Source organism: Aethalodelphis obliquidens, unplaced genomic scaffold (genome assembly GCF_003676395.1).
Source record: "Aethalodelphis obliquidens isolate GAN/ISIS:26980383/991018 unplaced genomic scaffold, ASM367639v1 scaffold21, whole genome shotgun sequence".
Lineage (NCBI taxonomy): Eukaryota > Metazoa > Chordata > Mammalia > Artiodactyla > Delphinidae > Aethalodelphis > Aethalodelphis obliquidens.
In genome coordinates, this window is record NW_020837965.1 from 22,911,951 (window position 1) to 22,939,391 (window position 27,441).

Consider the following 27,441-nt stretch of genomic DNA (forward strand, 5'->3'; position numbering starts at 1 on the left):
ATGGATGGGTGGAGATGCTCTCTAGTCCAACAGCCTCCCTTCATGATGGGAACCCCAGGGGACCAGACCAGACCAAGGACCCAGAGCAGCAGGGTCTCTGTCCCACTCATTTCTGACCCCTCGGTGCCTCACCCAGTGGCTCTCCCTGGGAATTCAGGAAACGTTAGCTGAATTATACTAGACCTGAGCCTTGTCATTCCCAGACAAGGGCTTTTAGTTCTAAACGACTTGTTCTCAAACTTGCCTGTGTAAGAGTCACCTGGGTCATTTTCAAAAATACTGATGCCTGGATCTCACCTCCAGATTCTGATAGAAATTGGTCTGGGGTGAGGTCTTGGCAGTGGAATTTTGAAAAATTCCCATGTGATTCCAATGTGCAGGTAGGATGGAGAACCACTATTCCACATCACAGTGCTTCACAGGGGTAAACGAGGAGCACTGTTGGTCTCTCATGGCATTATTTCCTGTCCGCCCAAATACAGCAGTGAGGGGTTGAGTCAGGAGAAAAATGGAGAAAGACCTTTAAGTCACTCTTGGAAATAAGCTGTCCATTCCCTACCCTTGAAAGACACAGAAAAGGACAAGGTTTGGAGATCCAGTTAAATGTCCAATTTATTTTTATAACTTGAAACCAGAACAAACTTGGTTTTGAACAAGCGTACAAATGAAATGGCAGACACATGCTGAACTGAACATTGTGACATTAAGGGAAAAAAGAGGCCCAAAATCTTGTACAGAGAATAAAAGGAACAATAAATATTTTACTAAGCCATATTGAAATGACCTCCTGTCATCTCAACATTTTATCCATAATAAAAAAAAAAGTGCCTGTTTCTTAAACAGAGCACAAATACCAAGCAATAATAAATAGTTCCAAACTTGTAGTAAAAGACAGAACCTCCAAGTAAACAACAAAATCTCATACAATAAGTAATAGAAAAGGTAATAAAAATATTTCGCCTTGCCAGTACAAATGCAAACAACTTAACTCAATGTAACTTTGCTTCACAGAGCTGATACAAAGAGCACCAAAATCATGGGTTTGCCTGTGTTCCACAAAATCTTTGACTGTCACTTAGGACAGGGACGAAAGGCTGATTTCCCTACTTTTCACATTTTTGCTTAGAGGAATTCAGCTTCCTCCTCCCCCCGTGAAAGACCCTCAAATGGCAAGTGGCAGGTTCCAATTTGGGGCAACTTTGAACCAAGTTGTGGCAACTTTGAACCAAGTTGTGGCAGTGTGGAAACCGGCAGGGTCAGCTGGGTCCCCCAGGCTCGGGGCCTCTCTCACTGGGTCATCTGCTTCAGTGTTGGCTTTTTAAACATGACAGAGAAGCAAAATGCTCGTTTCTCTGCAGTCGACAGAGACAAAATCTTTGTGCTTTAGGATGGCTTAGTCCTGGAATCGTGGTGACTTTGCGGAAGCTGGTGAGAGCTGGCTAGCTTTTGTTAACTACAGGAGGATCGCCTTGGAGGCTCTAAAGGACCTTCCCAGGGCATCCGGAGGAAAGGACGGGCCCCTGGGTCTTCGGATCAAGCACGTAGGAAATGGACATCTCAGCTTTATCTTCCACTTCCTCTCCCTTTCTTTCTACTTTGCAAAGGTAAATGGCAAGGAGCAAAGAGCATACTAAACAGAAAAGCGCCCAGAAGAAAGATTTCTGCATTTGGTAAAGAATTGCCCGACAGGATGCTTGGTTATACTTTCGTAACCTGAAATGGTTTCTTAGAGTTCCTGAAATAAAAAATGGCTTCCTGATATAGGTATTTTTTAAAAAACGTATTATTCCCTCATCCAAAAAAACACCATTTTATTATCTTAAAGCTACTTGGCTTTACAAAAAAAAAAAAAAGGAGTGGGGGGGACAGAGAGGGAGAAATAAATCGAATAAAAACAAAAAGAACAAATAAAGGACTGACAGAGGCGTAAGGATGGAGAGGAAACACAGAGGAAGGAAAGAGAAAGCTATGGAAAGGCACCGAATTCGTCCCAGGCCCTAGGCATTCGGAAACTTGACGGAATGTAGGTTTCGGAGAGAAAAGCAGCAACGCAGGTAAGAAAGACAACAGGCCAACACTCTCCAAGGGATAAAAGGTCCTGGTTGTGATGGGGACTCCTTCCTGAAATCCGATTTGCGCTGGCCCCAGCCACAGATCACGTCACCTGCGCCTAGCTGATACACCAGCTCCCTTTATTACAATTTTTGTTTGCTTGTTTGTTTAATGCTTTCTCAAGGACTAAAGAAAGCTCAGCTTGCGTTTCTCTCTGCTTTGAAGGGCAGGGTGACGGCAGAGGAGGAAGATGCTCTGGGCTCTCCTCTACATCTGACATCTTTTACAGATGCCTCTTAAAGAAAGGGAGGGCTCTGTGAAATGGTACCTATACCTTGACAAACACTGATTTTTCCACTCAATACAAATAAAGAATTTCCCATCTGGTTTGCTGTGGCCACACCAGGGAGCCTTGATGCAAGGTTCAGGGCATTCAGAGTGAAGCCCTATTCGAACAGTCCTTTGTAGAGGCCAATTCCGACAAAAATATATACAACTAAAATGATTTGTGAACCAAAGCATTTAGCTACTTCCTTTTGTTTCTTTTCCTCAAAGGTTGTCAAACAACCCTTTTTTCTCCTGTACAATAGGACTTAACATACAAATTTTTTTTTGCAATATTTTATCCTGCCAAATTAAAAAAATATATTATGGCAGCCTGCTTGTTTTTGTTTTTTTTTTTCTTTTTATTTCCAAATTCACTAACAAAAAGGTACATTAAATCCTTTTAAAAGGACAAGCTTACAGTTAAAAAATTACAAGCTCCAGTAAAAATACAGCAAGTGCTTACATCATATGAACCAACCAATATCCATTCCAGAGAGAGGCGGGAGGAGGAAAATAAGTACAGATCAGAAATGTGGATTTTTTTTTCTGCAAAGCAATAACAATATTAAGCACTTTTTTTTCTACATACTTTTTCTACATGGTGTAGCAATCCCCTTTTAATCCCCAAATACAAGTTTCTATACATTTTTTTTTGAAATAAAAATTCAACACCCAAGGCAGAAAAAAATTTACTAAAACTCCGACTTTACAGTTACTGTGACAAGAACAAATTATTATAGACCCCACCATTTAAATTTTACTGCAACATTTTCAAGGAAAAGAAAAGGGTTTTTTTTTTTTTTTCTTGTTTTGTCAAATGCCCAGGCATTCTCGATTATTACAAATACTGGTCCACTTTTACAGTAATCAAGAAATTTTCATATATATAATATATACTAAAACCCCGTCACCAAAAGAAAACAATATACACGCAGCCACTGTGGCATCTTTTTATAACCTATTAAGCAAACTCTGAAAAAAACGATCGCTCCAACACACATACACACAATTTTTTTTTACCCTTGTATGTATCCAATACTGTAAACGTATTTTTAAGACAGAGTGCACTAAATTTAACGTTAGAAAAAAATTAGCCGTTGTTCCTGAATTGTTTTTGTTCTGTTTTTCATTCAACGATATCAACTTGTACCTTGTGTCACTTGAGTTTTAATTCAGCAGTAAATCACCTCCACTCCACATCTAAGCAGCGTTGTCCCACAGACAAAAGGGGCTGAGGATAATTCAGCTAATGGATATCCAAGGTTGTGCTGGGTTTATTTCTTCATTTGATTGGGTCTTATGGCATTTTCATGTCTTCAACCAGGATTTTTGAAAATTTATTTAAAGTAAATGTGGCTTTGTTTGTTTCTAAAGAAATGTACTTTTCTCGTTTTACTTTTTTTTAAAAAAAGTCTTTTCATTTCAAACAAAAAAAAAGTTTTGCATTTGTCTCAAGAGACTCAAATAGGAAGATCAGTTTTCAAGGCACTCACATCAAATTGAATGGCAGTAGAAAAACTGTCCAATAAATTATTTTATTTTGTTCTTTATAGTGCCAGTATTGTGAATGCCACGCTTAGCAATACTGACACTCCATCTCAGCCATCCCTTACAGTTTAACCCACCTCTGGGCCAAAACGAAGAAGATGCTGCAATTTCTTGTTTAGAAGCCATTTAATTTAAATGCAAACAAAAGCTTTAAAGTGCGGGTCAACAGAATTCAAATGTCTAATCTTAACAGTCCAATGTTTAGTACCTTCCAACCTAATGGGATAGAAAAAAAAAAAAAACCAAAAAAACCTGGGAAGTAGCGCTGGGCATCTTCGGATGGAACTCTTCCCGTTCTCCAGTAAAAGGGAACTGAAATTGGCAAGATCCTCCCCCCCCCCCCCCCCCCCCCCCCCCCCCCCCCCCCCGTCCGTACAATGTCATCAGTGTGCATTCCGTGAGAGAATAGTAACTTCCCTCAATTCACCATCAGTACACTTGTCTGCTTGGGAAACGATCAGTTGTCACTGGCAGCAATGTATGACTTAGGATTTCTGTGGTGGGGGTGATAGAGAGAGAGAGAGAAGCTGTCAAGCCAGAAGAAGCCTGAAAGAACACCACTGGTTTCTCTCCTTTCTGTGTCACTGCAGGCCACCACCATCTACCCCCAAAAGTACCCTCAGCCCATTTTATTTAGTCTAATCTACGGCAAATAGCAGAGATGGCATCCCAGGGCCCACCGACATTCCAAGAAAAGTACGGGATCTGATGGGAATGCACAATTTTAGAATGCTCTTGGGCCATTTCCCAGGGGCAGCCCTCAAAAACTCCTGTTTCTCTGGCAGTGCTGAGTTTTCTGAGGGCCTCTCCCCACCACCACCACGCAAAGGTTTCCTTATGTATTGCAAAGTTGAAATCAACACAGAAAAGGCCTCTGTTACTCGGGACATCATCAGTGCTACATCTCCTTTCCGATTCTGAAACAAAGTGCTACAACTTTAAAGATTGTTATCCGCTGTTCATCCACCCCCTCCCCCAAAACAAAAACAAAAACGCATGCCACTTTTTATTTCAGGACAAAAAAAAAAAAGGAATAAAAAAGTAAACAACTTTAAAAGTCATTTAAGTGTTGGCTTCTTCACAAGAAATTACACATGCTTAGCTTAGATTTCAAAAAAGCAGCGCCCTCCCCCCCCCAAATTATAATTTAAGATATATGCTTCCCCTCTACATAGCTCGGGAGTCATCGCTCAGGCTACTACTGAGTTTTTAAAAAACAAACAAAAAAAAGAAACAAAAAAAAGAAACAAAAAACTGAAGAAGGGATGGATACCCAACAAAATCTCTTAAAGGAATTTCAACAGAAAGAATAATAATAAAAAGTACCTGCACATGCCAAAAAAATTACAAAACCCAATAAATACAGAAATTATTGCACAGTTAAAAGGCTCCACAATTTTTACTGCCTTAATCAACCCTCGGGTTTCCATAGGACTTCGCAGACACAGGTTAGGTTGGAGGGCCGCCTCCCCTGGGGCCCCGGGGACTCGCAGAGGGTGCCGAGCGGCGGCGGCGACACGGAGGCAAGTGTCAGGTCAGCATTCTCTCGCTTGGCGACGGGGCTACTGTACAGGTGCGCGGGGGCCGCGTGCGCTTAGCTCCTCTCGGCCTGCTCGATTTTGACGTCGTTAGTCAGCAAGTGCTCGCCGTGCCACTTTTTCATGTGTTTCTCCAGGGTGCTGTAGACGCTGAAGGGCATCTGGCAGATGTCGCAGCGGTACACCTCCTTGCCGATCTGCCCGTGCGTCTTCATGTGGCGCGTGAGCTTGCTGCTCTGCGCGCACGCGTAGTTGCACAGCTCGCACTTGTAAGGCCGCTCGCCGGTGTGGCTCCGCCGGTGCACCGTCAGGTTGCTGCAGTTCTTGAACACCTTGCCGCAGTACTCGCACGTGTCGCTGCGCCGGCCCTCCTTGGAGCTCGGCCTCCCGGGGCCCGGGCCGCCCAGGTGCGGCGTGCTGCCCCCGCTGGCCGTGCCGCTGCGGCCCGACAGCCCGCCGTCCAGCAGGTCCCCGGGCGGCGTGGAGAAGCGCAGGCTGCCGTTCTCGGACGAGTGCTCGGACGACGTGGCGAAGGGCGACTGGCGCGCGTCCGTGAAGCCCAGGAAGGGGTCCTTCATGAAGTGCCGCGACGCCGCGTAGCCCACGAGCCACTGCGAGTACACGTTCTCGGACGGGATGAGCGCGGCGGGCGGCAGCTCCAGGTCCTTCTCCACCTTGATGCGCTTGGCCGCGCTGTTGAGCCCGGGGCTGGGCAGAGGCGCCGGCTTGCGCGGGAAGAGGCCCGGGAAGGGCTCGGCGCCCGGCGCAAAGCCGCCGCCGCGCCCGTTGACCGCGCCGCCCGGGCCCGCGTCGCCGCAGCCGCCCGCGTCGTCGTCGTCGCCCGGGTCCCCGCCGCCCGCCGAGCGCTTCAGGAAGGCGCCGCGCTTCTGCTTGTCGGCCAGCAGCTCGCCGTAGGGCGGCAGCGCGCCCAGGCCCACGTTCTCCATGACCTTGCCCAGCACCAGCGCCTTCTCGTCGGCCAGCGCCTTGGCCGCGCCGCCCACGCCGCCGCCCGCGCCCGGCACCCCGGCCACGCCGCCGCCGCCGCCGCCACCGCCGCCGCCGTTCTCCCGGTTGCGGCTCAGCTCCGAGTCCATGCTGAAGCTCGACTCGGGCCGGCTCTCGTTCTCCAGCAGCAGCTCCTCCTCCTCGTCCTCCTCTTCCTCGTCTTCCTCCTCAGGCTCGTGGCCCAGCGACGGGTCGCTCTCGTGGTGGCGGAAGTCGCCGTCGGCCGCCTTGAGGCCCTCGCCGGCCAGCTCGCTGGTGCCGGGCTCCGGGGAGCTGGCGGCCGAGAGCCCGTCGTCGGAGCGGCCGGCCAGGGAGCCGGCCTTGTGCATGTGCGTCTTCATGTGGCGCTTGAGCTTGCTCGCCTGCGAGCACGCGTGGTCGCACAGCTGGCACTTGTAGGGCTTCTCGCCCGTGTGGCTGCGCCGGTGCACGATGAGATTGCTCTGGAACTTGAAGGTCTTGCCGCAGAACTCGCACGACTTGCTCTTGGCCGGCGGCTGGGGCGGCGGCGTGCCGCCGGGGGGCATGGGCGGCAGCGGCGGAGTGCTCAGGAACGGGGACTTGGGGCTGGGCTGGAAGGGGTTCAGGAGCCGGTGCATAGGGTTGCCGCGGCCCGGGGACACGGGCGGCGGCGTGGAGCTGTTGCCCGCCAGCTCGCGGAGCCGCCGCGAGAAGTCCATGGCGGGCGAGTCGATGGCCATGGGGTTCAGGCGCATGACTCGGTCGAAGGCACTGGGGTGCTGGGCGACGAGCCCCATCTCCTCGGCGCTGAGGCGGTGCGGGTCCAGGTGGTGGCGCGGCGGCGGGCTGAAGAGCGGCGGCGTGCCGGGCAGGCGGCCCTCGCCGAAGCCCGGGTGGTCCCGCAGGATGGGGCCCGTCATGCGCAGCAGGTTGAAGGGGTTGCTGTCGCCCAGGAAATTCATGAGCGGGGACTGGGCCACGGCCTCGGGCCCGAGCGGCGGCGGGATGGTGAGCCGCGGCGTGAGCGAGCTGCTGGCCGGCCCGGGCTCCAGGTAGATGCGGAAGCCGTGCGTGTTCTGCGCGTGCTGCAGCAGGAACCACGCGCTGTTGAAGGGCTGCTTGCATGTTGTGCAAATGTAGCTGGAAGGCTCATCTTTACCTGGGGAGACACACGGACGGAAAGGCAGAGAGAGCGTGAGAAGCGGAGGACGGGGGCTCGCGCACCACGGGGCCACTGACCTGGAGGCGAGCCGGAGCCGAGTGTGTCCGGGGACCCGCGGCCCTTGAGGGCGGCAGCAGCGGGACGGCTTCTGAGCAGGCCCAGGCCTGCGACCCCCTGGCAGGTCCCCGGCAGAGGGGCTGAAGAAGCCTGCTCTGTGGGCTGGCGGCCCTGGCAAAGCCCGGACCAGGCATGCGTCCTCAGCAAGTTACCGCAATTCGGTAGACATCCCTCTGTGCCCCTAAAATACGGTGTCCTTAAGCCCATCACCTCAGAAGCCAAAGGAGATGTGTTTGTGAGAATGCCTGATTCCAGTAATAGGAAGTATGGGAAGGCTGGACTGCATAAAAGATAGCAGGGCAGATTTCAGCCGTTCAGGGCTACCTTCACACTGGCCACGGTCTAGACCAGGGATTGGCAAGCAAGGCACTACTGACATGTAGACCCTGATGATTCTCCGCCTGGGGGCCGGGGGCGCCCTGTGCTTTGCAGGGTGTTCAGCAGCATCCCTGGCCTCTACCCACTAGAAGCCAGTAGCACTCCCTCCCCTCCCAATCATGAGGATCCAAAATCTCTCCAGGCACTGCCAAGCCTCCCTGGGGGGCAAAACTGTCCCCTCCCCCCCCAGTCACTGACTAGGCAATCTTTGATCCAATAAAGTTCTAAGAAGCACAAATCAAACCAAATCGCCTTGCAAACTTTTTTACGCGGGCCTCTCACTGTTGTGGCCTCTCCCGTTGCGGAGCACAGGCTCCGGACGCGCAGGCTCAGCGGCCGTGGCTCACGGGCCCAGCCGCTCCGCGGCATGTGGGATCCTCCCGGACCGGGGCACGAACCCACGTCCCCTGCATCGGCAGGCGGACTCTCAACAACTGCGCCACCAGGGAAACCCGCCCGAACATTTTACGAGAAACGGCTGATACCTCTGCATCACTCGGGATTTTAACTACAGGAAATCCCAGGGTTTCACACACCAGGGTCCATGCAGAAAGCGCTGTCAGATTTAAACACGGATGCGTAGGAACAGAAGGATTCAGCATGTCATGAACATCACTACTGGGTGACAGCTGTCCCCCACCATTGCTCTCCTGGCCTCACACACACACACACACACCCCTAACCACAGTGTGGAATCTGGCCTCCAGAGACCCCTGGGGAGGGGGAGGGGTGAGGTCCTTTGCCAGAAACACTGAGTGAAAGAATGTCACATCTGACAGGACGGTCAGGATTAATGGTGGCAAGTGTGGAATTGTTACAAACTGGCTCTGGTGACATCGGGAGCCAGTCTTAGTGGACGCTGGTGGCACAGAGCCAAAACGTCCCTGTCTTTGTCCATCATTAGGGTCATCACAAAATGGAGCCTAGACCTTCCAACCAGAACCTCTTTTGCGGCCAACGTCCTGAACCTGCGGGTGAAACTGGCTGCTTCTCCAGCCTGAACCTCTTCTCCTCATGCTTCACGTGAACAGGACAGGTGTGGGCAGGTCCTGCTTTCCAACATCAGGTTTGCTCACTGGCCGGGAAAGGAAAAGGGAACACGACATCACAGCTGAGATCTTGAAATACCCTTTTGTTTTTTCAAACGTTCTTGTACCTGGAAGATTTGAACGCTGATAAAGCACGGTAGCCGCAAGCTCCCTGGTGGAGCCAAACGTGCATGTTAATTTCCATACCCCCGTATCAGGAAGGGGAGGGGGGAGTACACGGGGCGGGCTGGAGCAGACAAGCCCCATCTCAGCCACTCCCTGGAAGATTAAGGACTTCTGAAATCCCGTATAGAGATGTATTTTTTTGGTTTTCCAGCCACAAATTATGTTTCTTGGGGGCTTCACCCTTAGCAGTAAAATCCAAGTGGCTCTGGGACCAAACGTCCCGAGTTCCATACAGGTTAAACTTGACCTCTCCCAAGGTCCAAGGTCCAAGGTCCAAGGGGCCTGGACCTCCCTGAGCCATGCAGTGTGTGCGGGCTGTCCAGGGGGCAGGGGGGCAGGGTGGAGATTCTCCCAGACACAGAAGCAACTGGGCCAGATCACCCACCACTGGAAACCAAGACCTGCCTTCCAGGTCTGGTGGTCTACGGGCATCACTGCACGCTCATGTGCAACAGGACATGTGTCTGTGTCTTTGGTAGTGAGGAGACCAAGAGGGGTGCGGGGGGCAGGGAGGACAAAAAGGAAAAAAGAATTCCGAAGGTCAGCTTCACCTCACTTTTCAACACAGCTCCAGGAGAACTTCTGAGGCAATTTTCTTTATACAGGGTGTCTGGGCAACTTCCTCCTCCCAGTATGTCTGTGTAATTCAGTTCCCCATGCTGGAGCCCCTGGGGAGAATTTCCCCACCTGGAAACAGGGCCTTTCCTTCCCAAGGCCCTGGGCGGCCGTGGTCCTTACTGCGGGAGCGGTAAGGCCACACGGACACCCCAGCCTTCCCGTCCTGCGTGCCACCCCGCTACGGCAGAGAGCGCCAGCTTCCTGGAGGCAGCATCTCCTGTCCTGGCTTATTAGTTAATGCGTGTGGGGAGCAGAACTCTTCACCTCAGACAGCCTCACGGGAAAGCTGGCCAGAAGCCATGATATTTAGAGCCCTCCGCAAATCCTTTTCTGGAGCTAGGCAGAATAAACGAGTAATAAATAAGATAAAGGAAAAGTCCCTTTCTGACACAGGAGCTAATAACACAAATGAAGCCCCACCTCCCGCAAGGTCATAGATCTTCCAATTAAAGCGCAGTCTATACCCTTCACCTCCGCTCCAGCCACTCTCATTAACCAGGCTACTGCACACAGCTGCTCTGGTTCCTCATGTTTTTAAGACGACGGGCCGCCTCCCTCCCCCCAATCTCCTTTTTCATCCTCTTCATTTCCTTGGGTCTCTCCAGAGCACTTCCTGTTTCTTCTTCTGATGGCTACACATTTTCTAGAAGGTTCTGCTGCCCGTGAGGAATGTTGGGTATCAGAAGACGATGCAAAACTCTTAGGCAGGCCAGGAATGAAATGGCCAATTAAAATATATATATTTTTTAACTCAAACGGCAGCTGCTGAGAAACATGTAGCTGCGTGTTCTAAAGAGTTCAGATGTTTCCACTTTTTGTATAAAAAAAAAAAAGAGCAAAAGACACTGCTAAAACTCTAACTTGGAGCAACCGGGAGGAAGTTAACTGTCCGGAATTCACCATCAGGGGGAGAAAAGCTCTGTGCGTATCCCTTGAATAGGATTCCAGGGTCCCTCGTCAAGCCAGGGTAAGCTCTTTTCCCGCACCCCTGAACCCATCTGGCGCCCACACTTCTCTCCACGCCATGGCAAGATTCACTGCAGGTGCCGGTCTTCCCAGGATCTGACAGCTTCCGATGTTTTTAAAATCTCCCAGCCCTCAAAGGCCCTCTCTAGACAATGCACTTTCCACTCTCCTCCATAACTTTCTCTTTTAAATAAAATGTTCATTTCCATATTACCACTTCATGGTTATCTCTTACCTAGAAGCAGCCTTGAGCACTGGGGCTGCTCACTTTTGAGAACTGAACAATGTCAGGAAGCCTTTGAAGAGCCGCTCGGAACATTTTTCTGTTCAAAAACTCACTAAATATTTTAAAGCCCCAACACACACAGTCACCAATGGCTCATTTTTAAATGCAGCGGAAGACCCTCGGTGAGAGGGCTGCTTCGGACTCAGGGCTGTTCCCGCTCCTGGAGCTCAGGGCCACCTGCCCAGAGGTGAGCTGGAAGCTCTACCACGTGCCGACTTCGCTGGTGGCCCAGACAGGGTCCATGTCCCGACACGCTGCCACTGTGGCTGCCGACGTTCCAACTGAGAGGTCGACGCCTAGGTTATTTTTATTTTTATTTTTATTTTATTTTATATTTTTGCGGTACGCGGGCCTCTCACTGCTGTGGCCTCTCCCGTTGCGGAGCACAGGCTCCTGACGCGCAGGCCCAGCGGCCATGGCCCACAGGCCCAGCCACTCCGCAGCACGTGGGATCTTCCCGGACCGGGGCACGAACCCGCACCCCCTGCATCGGCAGGCGGACTCCCAACCACTGCGCCACCAGGGAAGCCCGACGCCTAGGTTATTTTGAAGCGACTTACCCAGCGACGCCAAACCTGGCCTACAGGCCTAGAAACGTCAGCTGCGTTTGGATCACTGCATCAGGCTTGGCGACTCAGAACCCAGGGCCCGTGTCTTGTTTGCTTGCTTCCTTCCTTCTTTCTTCCTCAGACATTTTTGGTATCCATTGGCAGAAACCCACACTGGGTCTTCTTTTGCTCTCCTGGCTTTCAAGGGAGGCCCTGTGTTTTTCTCAAATTCAAAACCCTCCCAGTGATCTCTGCTGAAGAGAACCCTGGACAGCAGCGTGAGTTCATACCTCCGCCTTGACATTCCCAGCAGAGTGATGTTGATCAAGTCGCTTAACCTCTCTGAGCCTCTGTTTCCTCATCAGTAGAGCGGGAATAACATATCTGCTTCCAAAGAGGGCCGGGGGAGCAAATGAGATCGCGCATGTGGACACACCCTACAAAATTCACACATCACTGCGCACATGTTACGGTTGGGCTTTGCGTGTTTTGTTTATTATCCATCTCGTACCTGGCAGTGGACGCTTCAGGGATGCCTTTCAGTCTAACTCTGGCAGTAATAAAACCCTGGAGGAATTTTCTTTTCTTTTTTATTTTTTAACATCTTTATTGGAGTATAATTGCTTTACAATGCTGTGTTAGTTTCTGCTGTATAACAAAGTGAATCAGCTATACATATACATATATCCCCATATCTCCTCCCTCTTGCGTCTCCCTCCCACCCTCCCTACCCCACCCCTCTAGGTGGACACAAAGCACAGAGCTGACCTCCCTGTGCTATGCGGCTGCTTCCCACTAGCTATCTATTTTACGTTTGGTAGTGTATATATGTCCATACCACTCTCTCACTTCGTCCCAGCTTACCCTTCCCCCTCCCTGTGTCCTCAAGTCCATTCTCTACATCTGCATCTTTATTCCTCTCCTGCCCCTAGGTTCTTCAGAAACTTTTTTTTTTTTTAGATTCCATATATATGTGTTAGCATACGGTATTTGTTTTTCTCTTTCTGACTTACTTCACTCTGTGTGACAGTCTCTAGGTCCATCCACCTCACTACAAATAACTCAATTTCGTTTCTTTTTATGGCTGAGGAATATTCCATTGTATATATGTGCCACATCTTCTTTATCCATTCATCTGTCGAGGGATGCTTAGGTTGCTTCCATGTCCTGGCTATTGTAAATAGAGCTGCAATGAACATTGTGGTACATGACTCTTTTTGAATTATGGTTTTCTCAGGGTATGCGTCCAGGAGTGGGATTGCTGGGTCATATGGTAGTTCTGTTTTTAGTTTTTTAAGGAACCTCCATACGGTTCTCCATAGTGGCTGTATCAATTTACATTCCCACCAGCAGTGCAAGAGGGTTCCCTTTCTCCACACCCTCTCCCCTGGAGGAATTTTAATGCAGCCTGCCTAATGCATTAGAGGTTCCAGGGAAGTAGAAACTTGCAAACGTTGAGGAAAAGGCATTTTTTATTGTGACTCTTGGGAACCAACACGCAACTGGGCTCCTGCAATGAAGTGCTACCGCCTCCCCACCTCTGCTAGTAGGAGTTGTTTTTTTATTTTTTTAATGAGCATTTAAATAATTGTTCTTCCTTATTATGCTGGTTACTCTAATAATACCAATAAAGGTATCAGGGATGTTCAATAAAAAGCACACCTTTAACTGAGTTATTATTCAATAAAAAGGCCATAATTGAGAGCAATAATTTAAGAGGGCTCTCCTAAAGCCAAGTGATACCCAGTAGAAGGGTATTCCTGCCTGCAGGGGATTTAGTGGTTCACGGCTGCTCAAAAGCCACCTCCCAGCTCAAGCAGGGCCTGGGGCGATCACCGGCCAGGGCCTTTCTCCTCCCAAAGCTGGAGGCAAAAATGAGAGCCCTGACACTTGGACACTGAAGAAAGAACTGGGTCTTGGCTTCACGTGGCCCTCTACAGTTTGCAAAGCACTTGACAGTTGGTTTGGCATTTTCACAGCCATTAGCGCATTTCATCGTCACTCACACGACCGCTGAGGGAGGCCAGGCAAGGACCACCTCCCTGCTGGCACGTGATGATGCGACAGCTCAGAGAGGCAGAGTCCCCCAGCCAGCAAGGGGAGGGCCATGTCCCTGCTCGGGCTTCCAGAGACCTGGCTCCATCCCAGCTGCACCCCCCAGCACCACCTGAGATCGTTCTCTTTACACTCGTCAGGGCCTGTTTCACAATGAAAAGGTCCTCCCATCACACTGTGTGTGTCCTCCCAGGGAAGGGCATCGATGACCCTTTGATGGAGCCCAGTCGGGTCCACCACGGGCCTTGTCCCTGGAGTGGAGATGTTTAAGAGAGCAGGTGAGCCTACGGGGCAACGTGCCACTCAGGACCTGGTGAAGGGGTCATGAGACACTGGCAGCCAGGGTCTGGGGCAGGCTGTTAGATCTAGGGTCTCCCTGGGGCAGGCCCCTTCCCTCTCTGGATTTTAGGGTACCCGGTGCCCAAGGAGAGGGCTGGATTCATTGGCCGACCACCCAATCCTCCTCCAGAATCTATGCCCACTAGCAATGCCACCTCCTCAGCGCCAAAATGTTAATAATTATTGTCACTATTATCTCTAGATGTGTAGACCCCTTATTAGTTTAAAGACTGTCTTCCCTTTCATGATCCCCCAGAAAGAAAATGTCAGTTGGTTTCCTTGGGGAACTCTGTAAGTTTCATGTTCATATCATTTCTGAGCACAGTCACCTATGAAATCTATAAGCACCCCTGCTTGTTCTGAAAGCATCCTATCAAACAAAACCTCAGCCTCTCCAAGAGAGAAGGTGGAGCTAAGGGAAAAATAACAGCAGTAACAAGAAACCGTTATTAAACCCTTACATGAGCTGCCTGCAGCTAAGGAGAACTGTCCTCACAACTCCCAAGGTCAAGAACTGTCAGCAGCACCATCTCACAGATGAGGAAACTGAAGACTGGAAGAGATAAGGTCATCAGCCCAGAGCCACACAGACAGCCGTGCTCTAGATAAAAGCTTAGTCAGAAGAGGAAAGGGTGCGGACCTGGGCCCCTCCCAAGACAAGGGACCCCAGGGTAGGAGACGGGGCAGTTGTGTGTGCCTCGGGATCTCACCTTTGGTTCCAGCCACGTGCTAGTGAAACGTGGAGACGTGTTGTTCTCGGCTAGAATTCAACAACTTGGTGAACTCAGGCCAATCATCTCATGGAAAAGTAATAGATGCCCTTTGTTGGGCGTTGGTTCTGGTGGTGACAGTAGTAGCACTACTACTGCTACTAAATGGTCTCCCTGGTGATGAAGTGCTGAGCCAGCCTCAGTCTAGCACAGCCAATGCCCGTGGCGGACATTGCCAATCCATCCCCACACTCCCCAACCAGGCCTCAGAATCCTCCTTAACCCAGAGCTCCAGACAGCCATTACCACCACACAGGGTGTGCGTCTGCCTCTTTGCCATCCCTGGATCCCAGCTCACATAAGCCCACTAAGTGGGGGGACCAAGATAGGTAGAGCTGAGTGGACTAGGTAGCAGGGTGTGTCCTGCGAGAGCAATGCCTACGCTTGCCTTTCATTCATTCATTGAAACACGTAGGAGCTGGGCACCCTTTATCCACTAGGTATTCTGCTGGTATCGAGGGATGCAGCTCTCGAATTCCAGGGGGAGACGAGAGCACCTAATAACCCTCTGTTATTTCATGAAAAGTAAGAGTGCTGCTAGGACCAAGCTCAAGGTGCAGGGAGAGAAAAGCACGCAAGGGCTTGGCTGCCTTTGGGGGTTAGAACCTGCATCACCCCATGTAGTCTCATGATAGCTCTCTGCCCGTGACCACACAGGAGCAATAAAGGAGGCTCAGAGACCGCAAGTAAGTTACCGGAGGCCACATGACTGGCCTTGGGTCATTTATTTAAAATTCATCATCTGGTCTGGATTCCAAGCTCCCCGAGGACCGGGGCTGAGGTGATCGTGCTACTGCCCCAACTCCGGCCATCAGCAGGGTGACGAACGCACACGTGCTTCAGAATTGCCGGCACCTGTGTTAGCTGTGTTCTGTCTGTTTGCTCCCGCCGTGGTCAGCGTGGCTAAAGTCATCACAGGCAGAACAAGGGCGTCTGCCCAGGTCTGGGTGAACCTTCCCAGGCTGCACAGTCTGCCCTCCAGGCAAGGCCGCCTCTGGAGCAGGGCCCAGCTCGGCACTCACCACGACCCCGCTTCCCGGGCTCGCTGGGCAGGACCCCACCTAGCATGCCCATGCCTCCCCGCTGGCTGTGTTCCAACCACCAGAGGATGCTGGGATCCAGGTGACTCCAAAGAAGCCAGACGCTCCGCCACCGCCCCCATCCACCTCTAAGCCAGCCGCCCTGGCAGAGGGGGCAAGCGGGCCAGCGATCCTCCCACATCACAGCCCTGACAGCCGCTGCTGCCCGGAGGAAGCACCGGGCTCTCAGCCTTCAGGATCCGGCCGGACTCACTGCCCACTCACGCGCTGGACCCCCACCCTCCTGGTCCTCTCCCTGCCCATGCATCTCACACCTCCTTGCACCTGCCGTTTCAGCTGCCTGGAATACCTGCCTTTCCTCCTTTCCCTGCAAAACATCTTCTTAGACACAGCCCAAGCGTAGCCCCCTCTGAATCCCCATAGCCTTGGGGGAATGCTGCTCGACACTGATCACCACACTGTTATCACCTGCCCTTGACTCTGGTGGGCTTGACTCACGTACCACTGCACGTGCCAGAGGTGGACTTGTGGGCGCTCACAGCCACTCTGGAAAGTGGGCTCTAATCCAGATCTTATATAAAAGAGAAACTCAGTCTCATCACAGCTAAGTGAGGGGCCCTGGGTCAGACAGCCTGTGGGTCACAGAGCCCAGATTCACAGCTGGGTCTGAGCCCAGGGCCTGGGTCGTGTCTGACGCACACCTGGCTGCCCCTCCACCGGGCTTGCAAACTCCGCCGTAACCGGCCCTGGACCAGACACAGCACACCATTCCCCCTGCCCCCGCGCACACCAGCGAGCTGGCCGGTGCCGCGAGCTGGAGGCTCTGTGCAGGAAATGCCACGTGGAGCTTGGCTGAGAATCAAGAGGCCCCACAAGTAAGAAACCTCACCCGGCTGCGGTCCACTCACCCTGAGAGCACCCATGCGGCAGAGGTCAGCTTTGTGCTTCCGATGCCCAAGTTACCTCGGGCTGGAGGACTGGGCCTTCAGGCTTCACCACAGCCTCAAACTGAGGCCCCAGCATCCCCCTAGACAGCCAGGGGCACAAGAACCCCAGCAGAGCAAAAGCAGCATGCTGGGAAGTTACTAAGGCCAAGGAAACCTAATCTTGTCCAAAATATTCTAGGGACGTCCCTTTCCCATTCATTCATTCACTCGTCCATCCGGTCACCATGTGCTAGGCGCTAGGACCCACAACAGGACCTACTTACTTGGAGGGATCAGCCACAGGTGGGGGTCGGGGGGAGCAGGGGTGGGTTAAGCTGTGGACACAAAGGATTCTGAGGCAGAGCAGGATCTGCCGAGTGACCTCAGAGCATCCAGGGAAGAGGCACGCAGGCAACACCGCGTGGAGGTGAGTTCAAGCCAGACACAGGGAAAGTGGCACCGGCCCAGATCCAGCAGGGAAGGCACTCGGGGTGGAGAGCCCTGTGTGAGCACCCTCGGGGTGCACCAAAGAGAAAGCAGGTCTGTTGGCTGCAGAAGCAGGCAGGGGCGGGGAGATGGGAGAGGCGATGAGAAAGGCAAGGACCTGCGGAGAACTGTGCAAGTGTTTCCATCCGATGCATCCCCTGCTCGTTCTGCAGGGTTTCCCGTGCAGGGCTGTCCTCACTCACCCACACTCACCCTCCAAACCCAGGGCTGAATCGTAAACGTGAAAAAGATGCCCCACTCTCGGTGTTCGCATTCTCCTCCTAAAAAGCCAGGAAGCCCCTCAGGACAACACCCAACGTCTGCACAACACTACGTCTGCACCCGGAAACCGAACCACTGGAGCAAAAGCTGAGAGGCTCTTGTCCACACATCTGTTCGTTTGCTCCTTCCTCCCTTCCTCCCTTTACTCTACACGTGCAGGCAGCGTGTGTCGTCTGCCAGGCCCGCACTGAGCTCAGGAGGGATGCCCACGCAGAGCCTGCGGTCCAGGACAAGAGGCTCTTGACTCCACAAACATGCAGTAAGGGCTCAGGCCACTAGTTCACTAAGAAAGGGTGTGCCACACGGTGCAGGGCCCAGAGGAGGAGAGACTGATGGCCTGGGAGGATCGGGGGAGACTTCTCGCAGGAGGAGACCCTGGAGCTCAATGAGTCCATTGTGCAGAGAAAGGGCAGAAAGTGTGTGCCCAGCGGAGGAAACTGCAGGAACAAAAACATGGAGGTGGGATCTTAAGATTCGTGGAGGCGAGGACCTGGATGTGGAACTGAAGAGGCGATGGGGGATCCACCTGAGGAGGCTCTGAAAACACACAAAGAAACTGAGCTGGAGAGAGACCAAAGTCCATTGCTGCACATTCCATCGCAATGAAAACTTTGATTTTGTTTTTTAAATGAAGATTTTCAAGTCCACGCTCAAGGTCTGTTTGAATCACGAACTGTTCAGTACAACAAAATCTCAGTACAACGAAAGGATGGAGGTAAACCCCTCGGAGAGTTTGGTTGCAGGCCAGACCTGCCCTTCCCAAACTAAGAAACCATAATGTATAAAGAAATGACACTGGGGGGTGGAAAACACAAAGAGGGAACTTCAGGTCCAATCTACGAGGACCACGAGCTTAGGAAGCGAGGCGGCTTCTACATCACCGTCTCCAGCAGAAGTTCTATTATTCCAGCAGAAGCCTCTTATCTGAACACCCACAGCTGAGAAGCCCGCCTTCAGGAATGGGGTGGTCCAGACTCTTGGGGAAACAGGGAAGTATGAAAACTGCACTACGGCTGCCGGCCCCATACACCCAAGATTTCCCCCAAACAGTCTTGACTTCAACTGCTCGATTCTGTGGTCACACCAGGTGTGCAGTTCAGGCTCAGGAAACAGCCACCCAGCCCTGAAACAAAGCAATACCTCTAACTGTGGAGGGGGCATCTTGGGGCAGGGTGAGAGCCGTGGTGTTTGCTAGTCAGATGGAAGAGCCGGAGGCAAGACACACAGAGTGATTTTATATGTGGCAACTCACAGCATTCTTGAGAAACTACAGCGCACTCCTCAAGATCATCTCTATACAGTCCCCCCCCGCTTTACACCAGGCTCTCACATGCGTTGGAGATCATGTCTTCCCCGAGATAGATGAATGCATCGTCAGACTCCCTTGAAATCTGCTTTCTGTAGACTTCTCTGAAAAGGACCTACACTTTTCCAGTGGGTGTCGGTGGACGGAGAGATGAATGTACTTCCCCAACCCTCTCCCCGCCAATATAGGGTTTTCTGAAAGGATTCTAGAATTCTGGGGACGGGAATTTAGCAGAGAACGTGAAGAGGAGGCATAGAGCAAACCATCCTTATCACTTAATAAAATAAAGAGTGAATTAAGAAATACACAGGCAAAACCCATCACGCAGCGAGCTGCTTGGGTGCTTGAGCGCCGGTGTGTACACAGTTGTGCACACACGTACACACGCCAAGCACACCTCACACACCCATTCTGGCTGACACAGGAAGTCTCCCTTCTCTGTAATTCATGACTTCCTTCACGAGGCAGGCCTCCATCCTTCCTTTCCTTAAATCCACAGAACTCTCCACGTTCCACCCCAAGAAGTATTGCAGGGGCAGTAAGCCTCGTTTTAACGGAGTGTACGTTTAGCCCGGAGGAGGTAACTGACGTTACGGAGAGCCTCGAGGCCGAGTTATACGGGTTAGCTAACGCAGAGGGGACCCACAGCCACACACCACAAACAAGCAGTAATATGTTACATAGATTGTTCTGAGCGGCGCGCGTTAGAGCAAAAGTGTGCGGGTCCGCTGGGATTGATAAAACACAAGGAAACAGCAGATGCGCACCTGTAAATGTGTCTCATTTGTCTCTGAAGTGAAAGGTTATTCCCTTGTTCGGAATTAGTGATAAAAACATGCTAGCCCAAGGTTTGTGGAGAATATCTGAATATTTAAGTTGTGTATAATGATAGGCGATTATAGGATAAAAACTGGACCTTATGAACGGGGCAGGGGGCACTGTCTGGATCACCAAGTGCTTCCCACCGCTGAGTCATTTATCTTTAATGCACGAGCACTTCCACGCCACATGCTCCCCCCACCCCCACAAAAGGGCTGCAGGGACTGTTACCAGACCCCACCGCCACGAACCGGTAACCACCCAAGCTTGACTCTGCCTGGGTGGGTGGATTCTTTTCTTTTTTTAGTTTTGTTTTCTTAAATATGTCTAGTACCTCCCTGCAACCAAGAGCTGAGACTGAAGTCATGCCCCTCCAGGACAGCCTCCTCCAGTGGGCCACCTTTCCGGACCCGGAGAGCCGAGGCCAGGCGTAGGGAGGGGCCTCGGCCCCCGTGTGGGCGCCCTGCTCCCCAGCACCCTCCCTGGAGGCGAGCAGAGGGGCTGGCAGGAAGCACCAGCTGTGCCGCGCGCCCGGGCTGGCACCTTGGCATCCCGGCTGGAGCCGAGGTGCCCGCCTGGCCCCATCCAGGTTAACCAACTGCAATGTTACAGTAACTCCAGACAGCCTGTCACCGAGCACAAAAGTCACCAGCGAGTGAATGTTCTTTTCTGCACCACAATTAAGACGAATCAATACGACGGGCCACAAATGGTATTTTACTCTCAATAAGAACTCGAGCTGAGTTTATTCAGAATATTTTAGCGCTTCCCCGGGGGATTTTGGGCCGACGCAGATGGCAAATAAAGTACTCAGCCTAAGGCTACAGCACATTATGGTAATTCTAATGTCAGATGTACTTTAATATACAGCTCTATTTAATCACCCCATTATTTCACATTTCCATATGAAAAACCTGCAGCACTTCTGCGGTGCTTTGCCTCTGCCACGGTGCCAGCTTCCTGCAGCCCGCGGGCGGTGGGGAGATGGTCATCCTCGCCAGCCTCGGCTCACAGTGTCGAAGTTCCCAGATGCCCCTCTGCACAGCGGAGCTGCCCGGCATGATCAGAAAATCAGGGCGTTCGGAGACACACCGAATGCCACGGGAGGTTATGGGAAAGAAACCTAGCAGCCCCCACAGCGGCTGCACACAGGTTCACACACACATGCAGGGGTGTGCGCGCACACACACACACACACGGGTGAGGGCTCACCACTCAGCCTCTCTCCAAACACCAATAACCCCAGCGATGTGGCTGGGTGGCCCAATGGTTAGACCCAACCAAGGCACTGGGTAGGACCAGACGCGCCTCCTGCACGCGGTTGTCACAGCACCGCCCCACGCCCCCACCCCACAAGGGCAGAGGAAGGCGGCAGCAACGCCAAGGGCGGGAGGAAATGTGCAGGGGCAAGCGGAGGCTGGCTGGCGACAGAGGAGGCGGGGTGGGAGGGGCAGAGGAGCTGCAGCCCAAACCGACTGTACATCTGGAGCCAGGAGGCCCCCAGGATGTCCTGTCGGGTTCGCACTGGAGAATGTGAAGCTGCGGAGCTCAGGCCCCAGGGGAGGTGGAGTCCCGCGAATTCCAAATGGCCGGAGCACCTCAAGGCTGGCTCGGGCGGCCAGCTGGCGGGAAGAAGCCGGCGGAAGCACGGGTTTTGGCTGAGCCCAGGAAATCACTCTGACGCTGTCACGTGCGCACTTGGCCACATGGCGTTCCAGAGAAGCCCAGCGCGAAACCCGCGGACCACCCAATTCTAGATTTCTCACAGATAGGCTGCCGATGGGCGAAATGAAACCTGGCGCCTGGCGCCTGACCCTATTGGATGCCCCACTAACCAGTCAACATTTAAGGCCACAGAACAGGATTCCTGTACCTGGGTACAGCATATGCCATCCAAATGAGGCCGCTGCTGCCCGTGAGCGGGCCCGGTCCCACTCCTAACATGGGGGAAACAACCTCTAAGGGAAGCAAGGAGGCAGGCGGGGAGAGAGGAAGGAAAGAGAGGCAACAACACTGAGAAAGTCCTAGCGTACGTTGCCAGAAACACTACCAATTCCTCAGAACTGTCCACTTACCAATAAGACTATCAGTTACCTAATTCTAGCAGATTTGTCTCATAAGCTCAGTCTGGGAGATTTTTTTTAGAGGAAAACTGCTTGATTATTTGAAGGTACAGACTCTGGCTGTTCCAAATCCTGCAGGTATCACCGCGACAAACGGCTCACCGCCCAGCACCCACCACCCACCGTCGTCGCCCCTCAAACCAGGATCAGGACTTCTTAAAATACACTTTGTGGGGGGGAAATTCAACAGCGGGAATTCTTTCTCCATTTCCAAGGCCTTTGATTCCACCCTATTATTTTTGGTGATTCGTGAACCTAAAAATAGATACTAATATTCCCCAGTCCTTTTCCTGGCTGTAGCGAGTGCCAGTTTGGAAAAAAGAGCTAGAACAGTGGTTCTCAACCGAGGACTATTTCGCCCCCCTCGGGGATTTTGGCAATGTCTGGAGATATTTTTGATGGCCACGATTAGGAGGGTGGCGGTGTTACTGGCATCTAGTGGGTAGAGGCAGGGATGCTGCCGAACATCCTACAAAGGTCAGCAGCTCTGGGGCTGCCAATCCGAAGCTGGACGTGCCCCGGCTTCCCCAGCAGCACGGAAGCTGCACCTGGCAAAGCTGACTGCAAGGGGAAAGTGGGAGTCGCGAGTAAGGCAGAGAGTGGGAAGGGGAGGAGAAAGAGGGGAGAAAGAGGGTGGAGAGAAACTCTGAGACCAGAGAAGAGAAGGAGGGGCCCACATCACTGACTTTTGGCAGTAAGCGGACTTGTGGAATCCCAGTCAATTTCGTCATTATAGAAATCATATGAATTCCAGAACGGCCTGGAGCTGCAAATATCCGGGGCTCCTAGGGAGCTCTGTACCTCGTAAAGGGGAATGCCAGCCTCAACAGGCAGAGGGAGCAGCACCCCCTCCCCCGAGCCTGCCACCAAAAGACCGTCCGCCTGACGGACGCCTCCCTCCAGAACTGGGCTCGGCCACCAACGCCAGGACGTCAGGGGCTGCCCTAGATTCGGCTGCTCAGACGTGAGCCTTGCAACAGCGGCTGCAGGAGATGAAAACCCAAATACACTTCCTGAAGTCAAAGAGATAAAAATACAGTTTCTGCTGCGTACACCACGCTTTAACAAGGCAGCAATCCTGCCGCGTTGGGGGAGGGGGAGGAGGGAGCAGAGAGGATGACCACGCAAGCTTGAGTCCATTAAAAAAAAAAAAAAAAAAAAAACGCGATCCGGAGAGATTACATAAAAAGTACAATTAAGGACCGCTCAGAATCCCGAGGCCTTGGAGAACGTGCTGCCTCCGGAATATTTTTAGAACAATCACTGGAGTGATTCTTCTGAGTTGTAGAAACACTCCCAATCAGAAAGTCAATTTTTCCTCTATTTGCAGAAGTGAGCTGGCTCCACGGGACGGAATGCGTGTGTTTTGCTTGGCGCCCGTTCACAACGCTGTCTTGGCAGGCTTTCCTTGGATCGCGCGCGGTGAACCTGGCGCTCGCACAGTAGCACTTTCATCTGAAGCGCCCGGGCCACGCTTCCCTAATAACAGCCTGGGAACTGCAAAGCCCCTGCAAGCCCAGCCCTTTACACGGGGAACAGAGACGGGCTTTCGGGGGGCCCCTCTCGCCACAAGAGGGATTGTAAACCGGGGCTGGTGCTTTCAATAAAGCTGTTAAAAGGCGGAAAAGAAAACAATGCCAGAGAGTTCTGGCGACCTTTCACCTCACCCCCCCCCACACACACACGCATACACACACATACACGCACACGCACACACACCCAGCCCTGATGGCTCCTCCTTCCCTCCCACTGCCCACACAGGTACCAGATTATCTCTGGACCATCCGAAGTCTGGATGGGAAGGGACACGGCCACTTCAGAACCTCACCGAGGCTGAGTCCCTTGGGCCTGACAGATCTGAATCTCCTGCTTGGGAGCTTCGGCTGAAGGTGAATGTGTGAACTCAACTCTGAGCTACAGTTTCCTTCTGCACGAATGAGGTTAATACCTGTCTTGAGGATCTCGGGCACGCATGTAAAGAATCTTACATCTGGCCGGCACCCAACAGAAGAAGCTATTCATGGGTAAGAATGTGAATGAGTGAATGAATGAGTGAGTCAGTGAATGAATGAGTGAATGATTAAATGAGAGAATGAATGAATGAGTGAGTGAACGAATGAGTGGGTGAATGAATGAGTAGGTGGCACCCATGAGCCCGCCCTTCACCATCACTGATCAGCAGCCGCGGTCCCGCCCTCCCCATCAGGGGAGCTGTCACTCAGAAAAAGGACTTCCAGGTACCACGTCCTCCCCTCCCTGGCGTCAAGAAGTGTAGTTATTTCGGCCTCTTGGAACTGGCGCGTCACCACTGTCTTGCTTCACACATTCCCTTTTCTTTCTCTCTGTGTTGTTTACAAAGGTTTCACTCTGTTTTCAACTCATCAGAAAGGCCCCGCTAATACACAATTAACATGTGATTATAAAAAAAAATTAAAATAGCTTCCAGAAGAAGGAAATGTAATTAAGTAGAGAATGCTTTTCAGTAAGTGCTTGCTTTAATCCATAGTCAGAACACAGTCTACGTTCATCCACAATGCCTGGAACAGATGCCAAGGGCAGAATGTTAAAAACAAGTAAAAAAGGACATTATTTTCGGGGGGAATAATAACCATCGACTTGGTACAACACGCTGGAGAACTCAGATTCCGGCTGCAGAGGGCTGACCTCCCCCCAGTCCTCTCACCACCCTTTTCTGTAAAAACGCTTCTCTTCTAAAAAATAAAATAAATGACTAAACCCAACTCTGACATAATAAGTGAAACAGAGTAAAAAAGCAAAAGCCAAACACACATATTTACAAACTCCACCATTAACAGAAGCTCTAGTCCAGACCATGAAAAGAGTCTGACGTCACCACTTTTTAACCAAGTCCGGGATCATTTCGTTTCAGATCATTCTGGCCAAATTTCAAAAGGGATCTCTCTTAAAAACCCCCAAATCGAAAATGGACTTTTAACCTCATGTTCAAGAAGCAATCTGAGAAATCGAAGGAATTTTTCTCCCAGCTTTTCCTGCAGCCGCCCCGATGAAATCCAGTCATTCTATGGGCCCGACGTTGATGGTTTCTGCCCACCAATATGGTGCCACAGCAAAGTCGAAATTCAAGGAGTTCCCATTTCCTTGGGAACCCTGTGAGAAACGTGTGTGTCCCCGCACACGAACCATCTCCCAAAATGATGGAGGAGAAGCAACGTCGGAAAGCTCAGGGCTGGTGGCAGGGCCACCACGCCAGTCACCTGTCTTCCATCCTTTGAACCCGAGCACGGAGCAAACGCTCCCAGCCCCAGACTGTTCCCAGCCGCTGAGGGAGCAGTCAGTGAACGGCCCACACTTCCACCTGGCCGGCCAAGAAGCTGGGGCTTCTGGACAAACAGCCCACCGTGGAGGCATCCCTCTGGGCCACTCAGGACTCCATCCAGCGCCGCCCCTGCGCCTTGAACCACGCATGAGGCACAGCTCTATTCCTGACTCGGTGGGTGTTAGCTGGGTGACCCTGGGCAAGCTTCTCCTCTCCTCTGGATCCGCCTCCAGTGTGACATTCCTCATCTGTGAAATGGCCCCAAGAGGAAGCAAATGTCTGTGTCTTACAGGAAGAAAAGTGAGATTCAAAGGGTTTACGTGTCTGGCCCGAGCTCCTGTAGGAAGTGAGGGAGCAGAGACCACGGGCCAGTCTTCTCAACCAGGGGGCCGACTGCCCTCGGGGACAGCAGCCCCCGGGAGCCGACAGACCCTGAGGGGCACTGGGCACCCACGGGCACCAGGTCAGCAAGACCTCGTTTCATCCCATAAGTTACGTGCTGTCACTGCAGTCCATGGACGAGAAGCCTGTGGCTGAGAATTTACTCATGTCTGTCTAAGGCCACCCAAAGTGTAAAGTTAAGGCAGGCAACAGCAAGGTCATCCAGCCCTCCCCACGCACCGGATGGGGAAACCGAGGCTGCCCAGTGGAAAAAAGACTTCCCAAGTCACACGTGTGTTCGGTGAGCCAAGCTCTGGCTCCTAACCTGTGCTTCTGAGTCCCCTCGACAAACCCACCCCAGGCACCAACAGGCGGTCCGCCCTGACCCAGGGCTTCTTCTGAAGAAAAGAAAGAGAAGCCACCAATGGCTCCCCCGATATTCCCCACGCCTCCTTCGTGGGGTCTCCCCCAGCACCCCCATTTCACAGATGAGACCAGAATGCAGAAGGCGGACAGCAGGCCCACGGCCTACACTTCGCCACCCAGCACCCTGTCATCAGCCCACCCCACAACCCCTGAGACCCAGGACCCTTCTCTGGGACCCCAAATACAACAGCCTGCATATCTCAGCATTCGTTTGATAACTCCTACTAGGGTCATTGCCTCGGGTTCAGATGGAAAATCCAAGGCTCAGAGACATAAAGCAATCTGCCTGAGGTCACACAGCTCAAACCCATCCAGCGGCCAGCAGCCACAGCGGCGCTCAAACTAAATGTAAATACATTTCCCAGTAAAGCACCCCGACTCCGCTCCCAAGGGACAGCAGATCCCTCCAGAGTGGGAGCCTCTCTCCATCCATCCCGGAATCCCTTCATCACTTGGCACCGTCTTGACACATAGTAGGTGCTCTACCAACACCTGCTGAACTGAATCCTGCCTGCGTCCAGAAAAGCCATTAAAATTCTGCAGCCGGCGCCTGCCCCGCGCATCTGCACGGCGCAGCAAGAACTGACAATTCTTCCTAGATAAATATCTGGAAAGAAGTCGGGAAACAATGAAAACTAGAAGCTAATAAATGATGGAGAAGCCCATGAGCCAAGTCCTGGCCCACTTCCCAGTCTTCATTCATGCATCAAAAAACCCCAGCGGTCCGAGGCTTCAAGAGGGCAGCTGGGCAGTGGGGCTGTCCGGCGTAATATAAATGGGAATTAGATATGATCGAGTGTACTCATTGCACTCCCAACAGCAGACACTATCTCCCAACTCCCCCTCTCGTGTCTCCCCAGCCAAGCCCCCTCCTCAGGGAACTGGTGACAGATGATCTTGTAACCAGGCAACCAGGCGGAGGAAAGGTTCCAGAGTTCCTCCACTGGAGCGCGGACGGCTGCGTTCTGCTGAGCGTGGCTCCCGGGATGCAGCGCCGTGACACCCTCTTCCGGACCTTAAAAAAATTGGGGGAGGGGGCAGGTGCACCAGCTATCCCCCCACCATGAAAACAAGTGCTCTGGCGTCCTCCCTCCCCCTCCCAAGCTAGGCCAGCGGCCAGCTTTTCAGGGAGACAGGTTTCCATGTCTCGTCTCCCCCAGTGACAACCATGGCTATGGACGGACCTGTAACGGAAGGTCCCAGGGCCACAGTCTTTCCAGAAAAGCTCTCGCTCTGTGGCGGCCATCCTCCTTGCCTATCTGCCACCTGTAGCTGTCTTAACAAATGCTCCCAAGATTCCAGGGAGCCTCAGAGGTTCAACCGGGTCAGCTGCACTTTGGGCAAACATGTGCCTACAAAGAGAATGCCCTGTATCCATGGTGCGGGGGAGGCAACAGAAAAAGGATGTTGGGGTTCTCAACCGACAAAATGGAAGCTCTGTGTGCAGGGAGCACGTGTACCCGTCCG

The 27,441-nt window shown here is 52.2% G+C and overlaps 1 protein-coding gene across 5 annotated transcripts in view; it reads right to left on the bottom strand.

The window, feature by feature from the left end:
* Positions 1–594: 594 nt before the first annotated feature.
* The window catches only part of BCL11B (BCL11 transcription factor B), a 96,141-nt gene continuing 69,294 nt past the window's right edge, over positions 595–27,441 (bottom strand). For all 5 annotated transcript variants that reach the window (XM_027120533.1, XM_027120532.1, XM_027120529.1 and 2 more), the window contains one exon: positions 595–7,593. In XM_027120533.1, the coding sequence (XP_026976334.1) occupies positions 5,522–7,593 (2,072 nt within the window). In that variant the 3' untranslated portion in view covers positions 595–5,521. The remainder of the gene's footprint in view (positions 7,594–27,441) is intronic.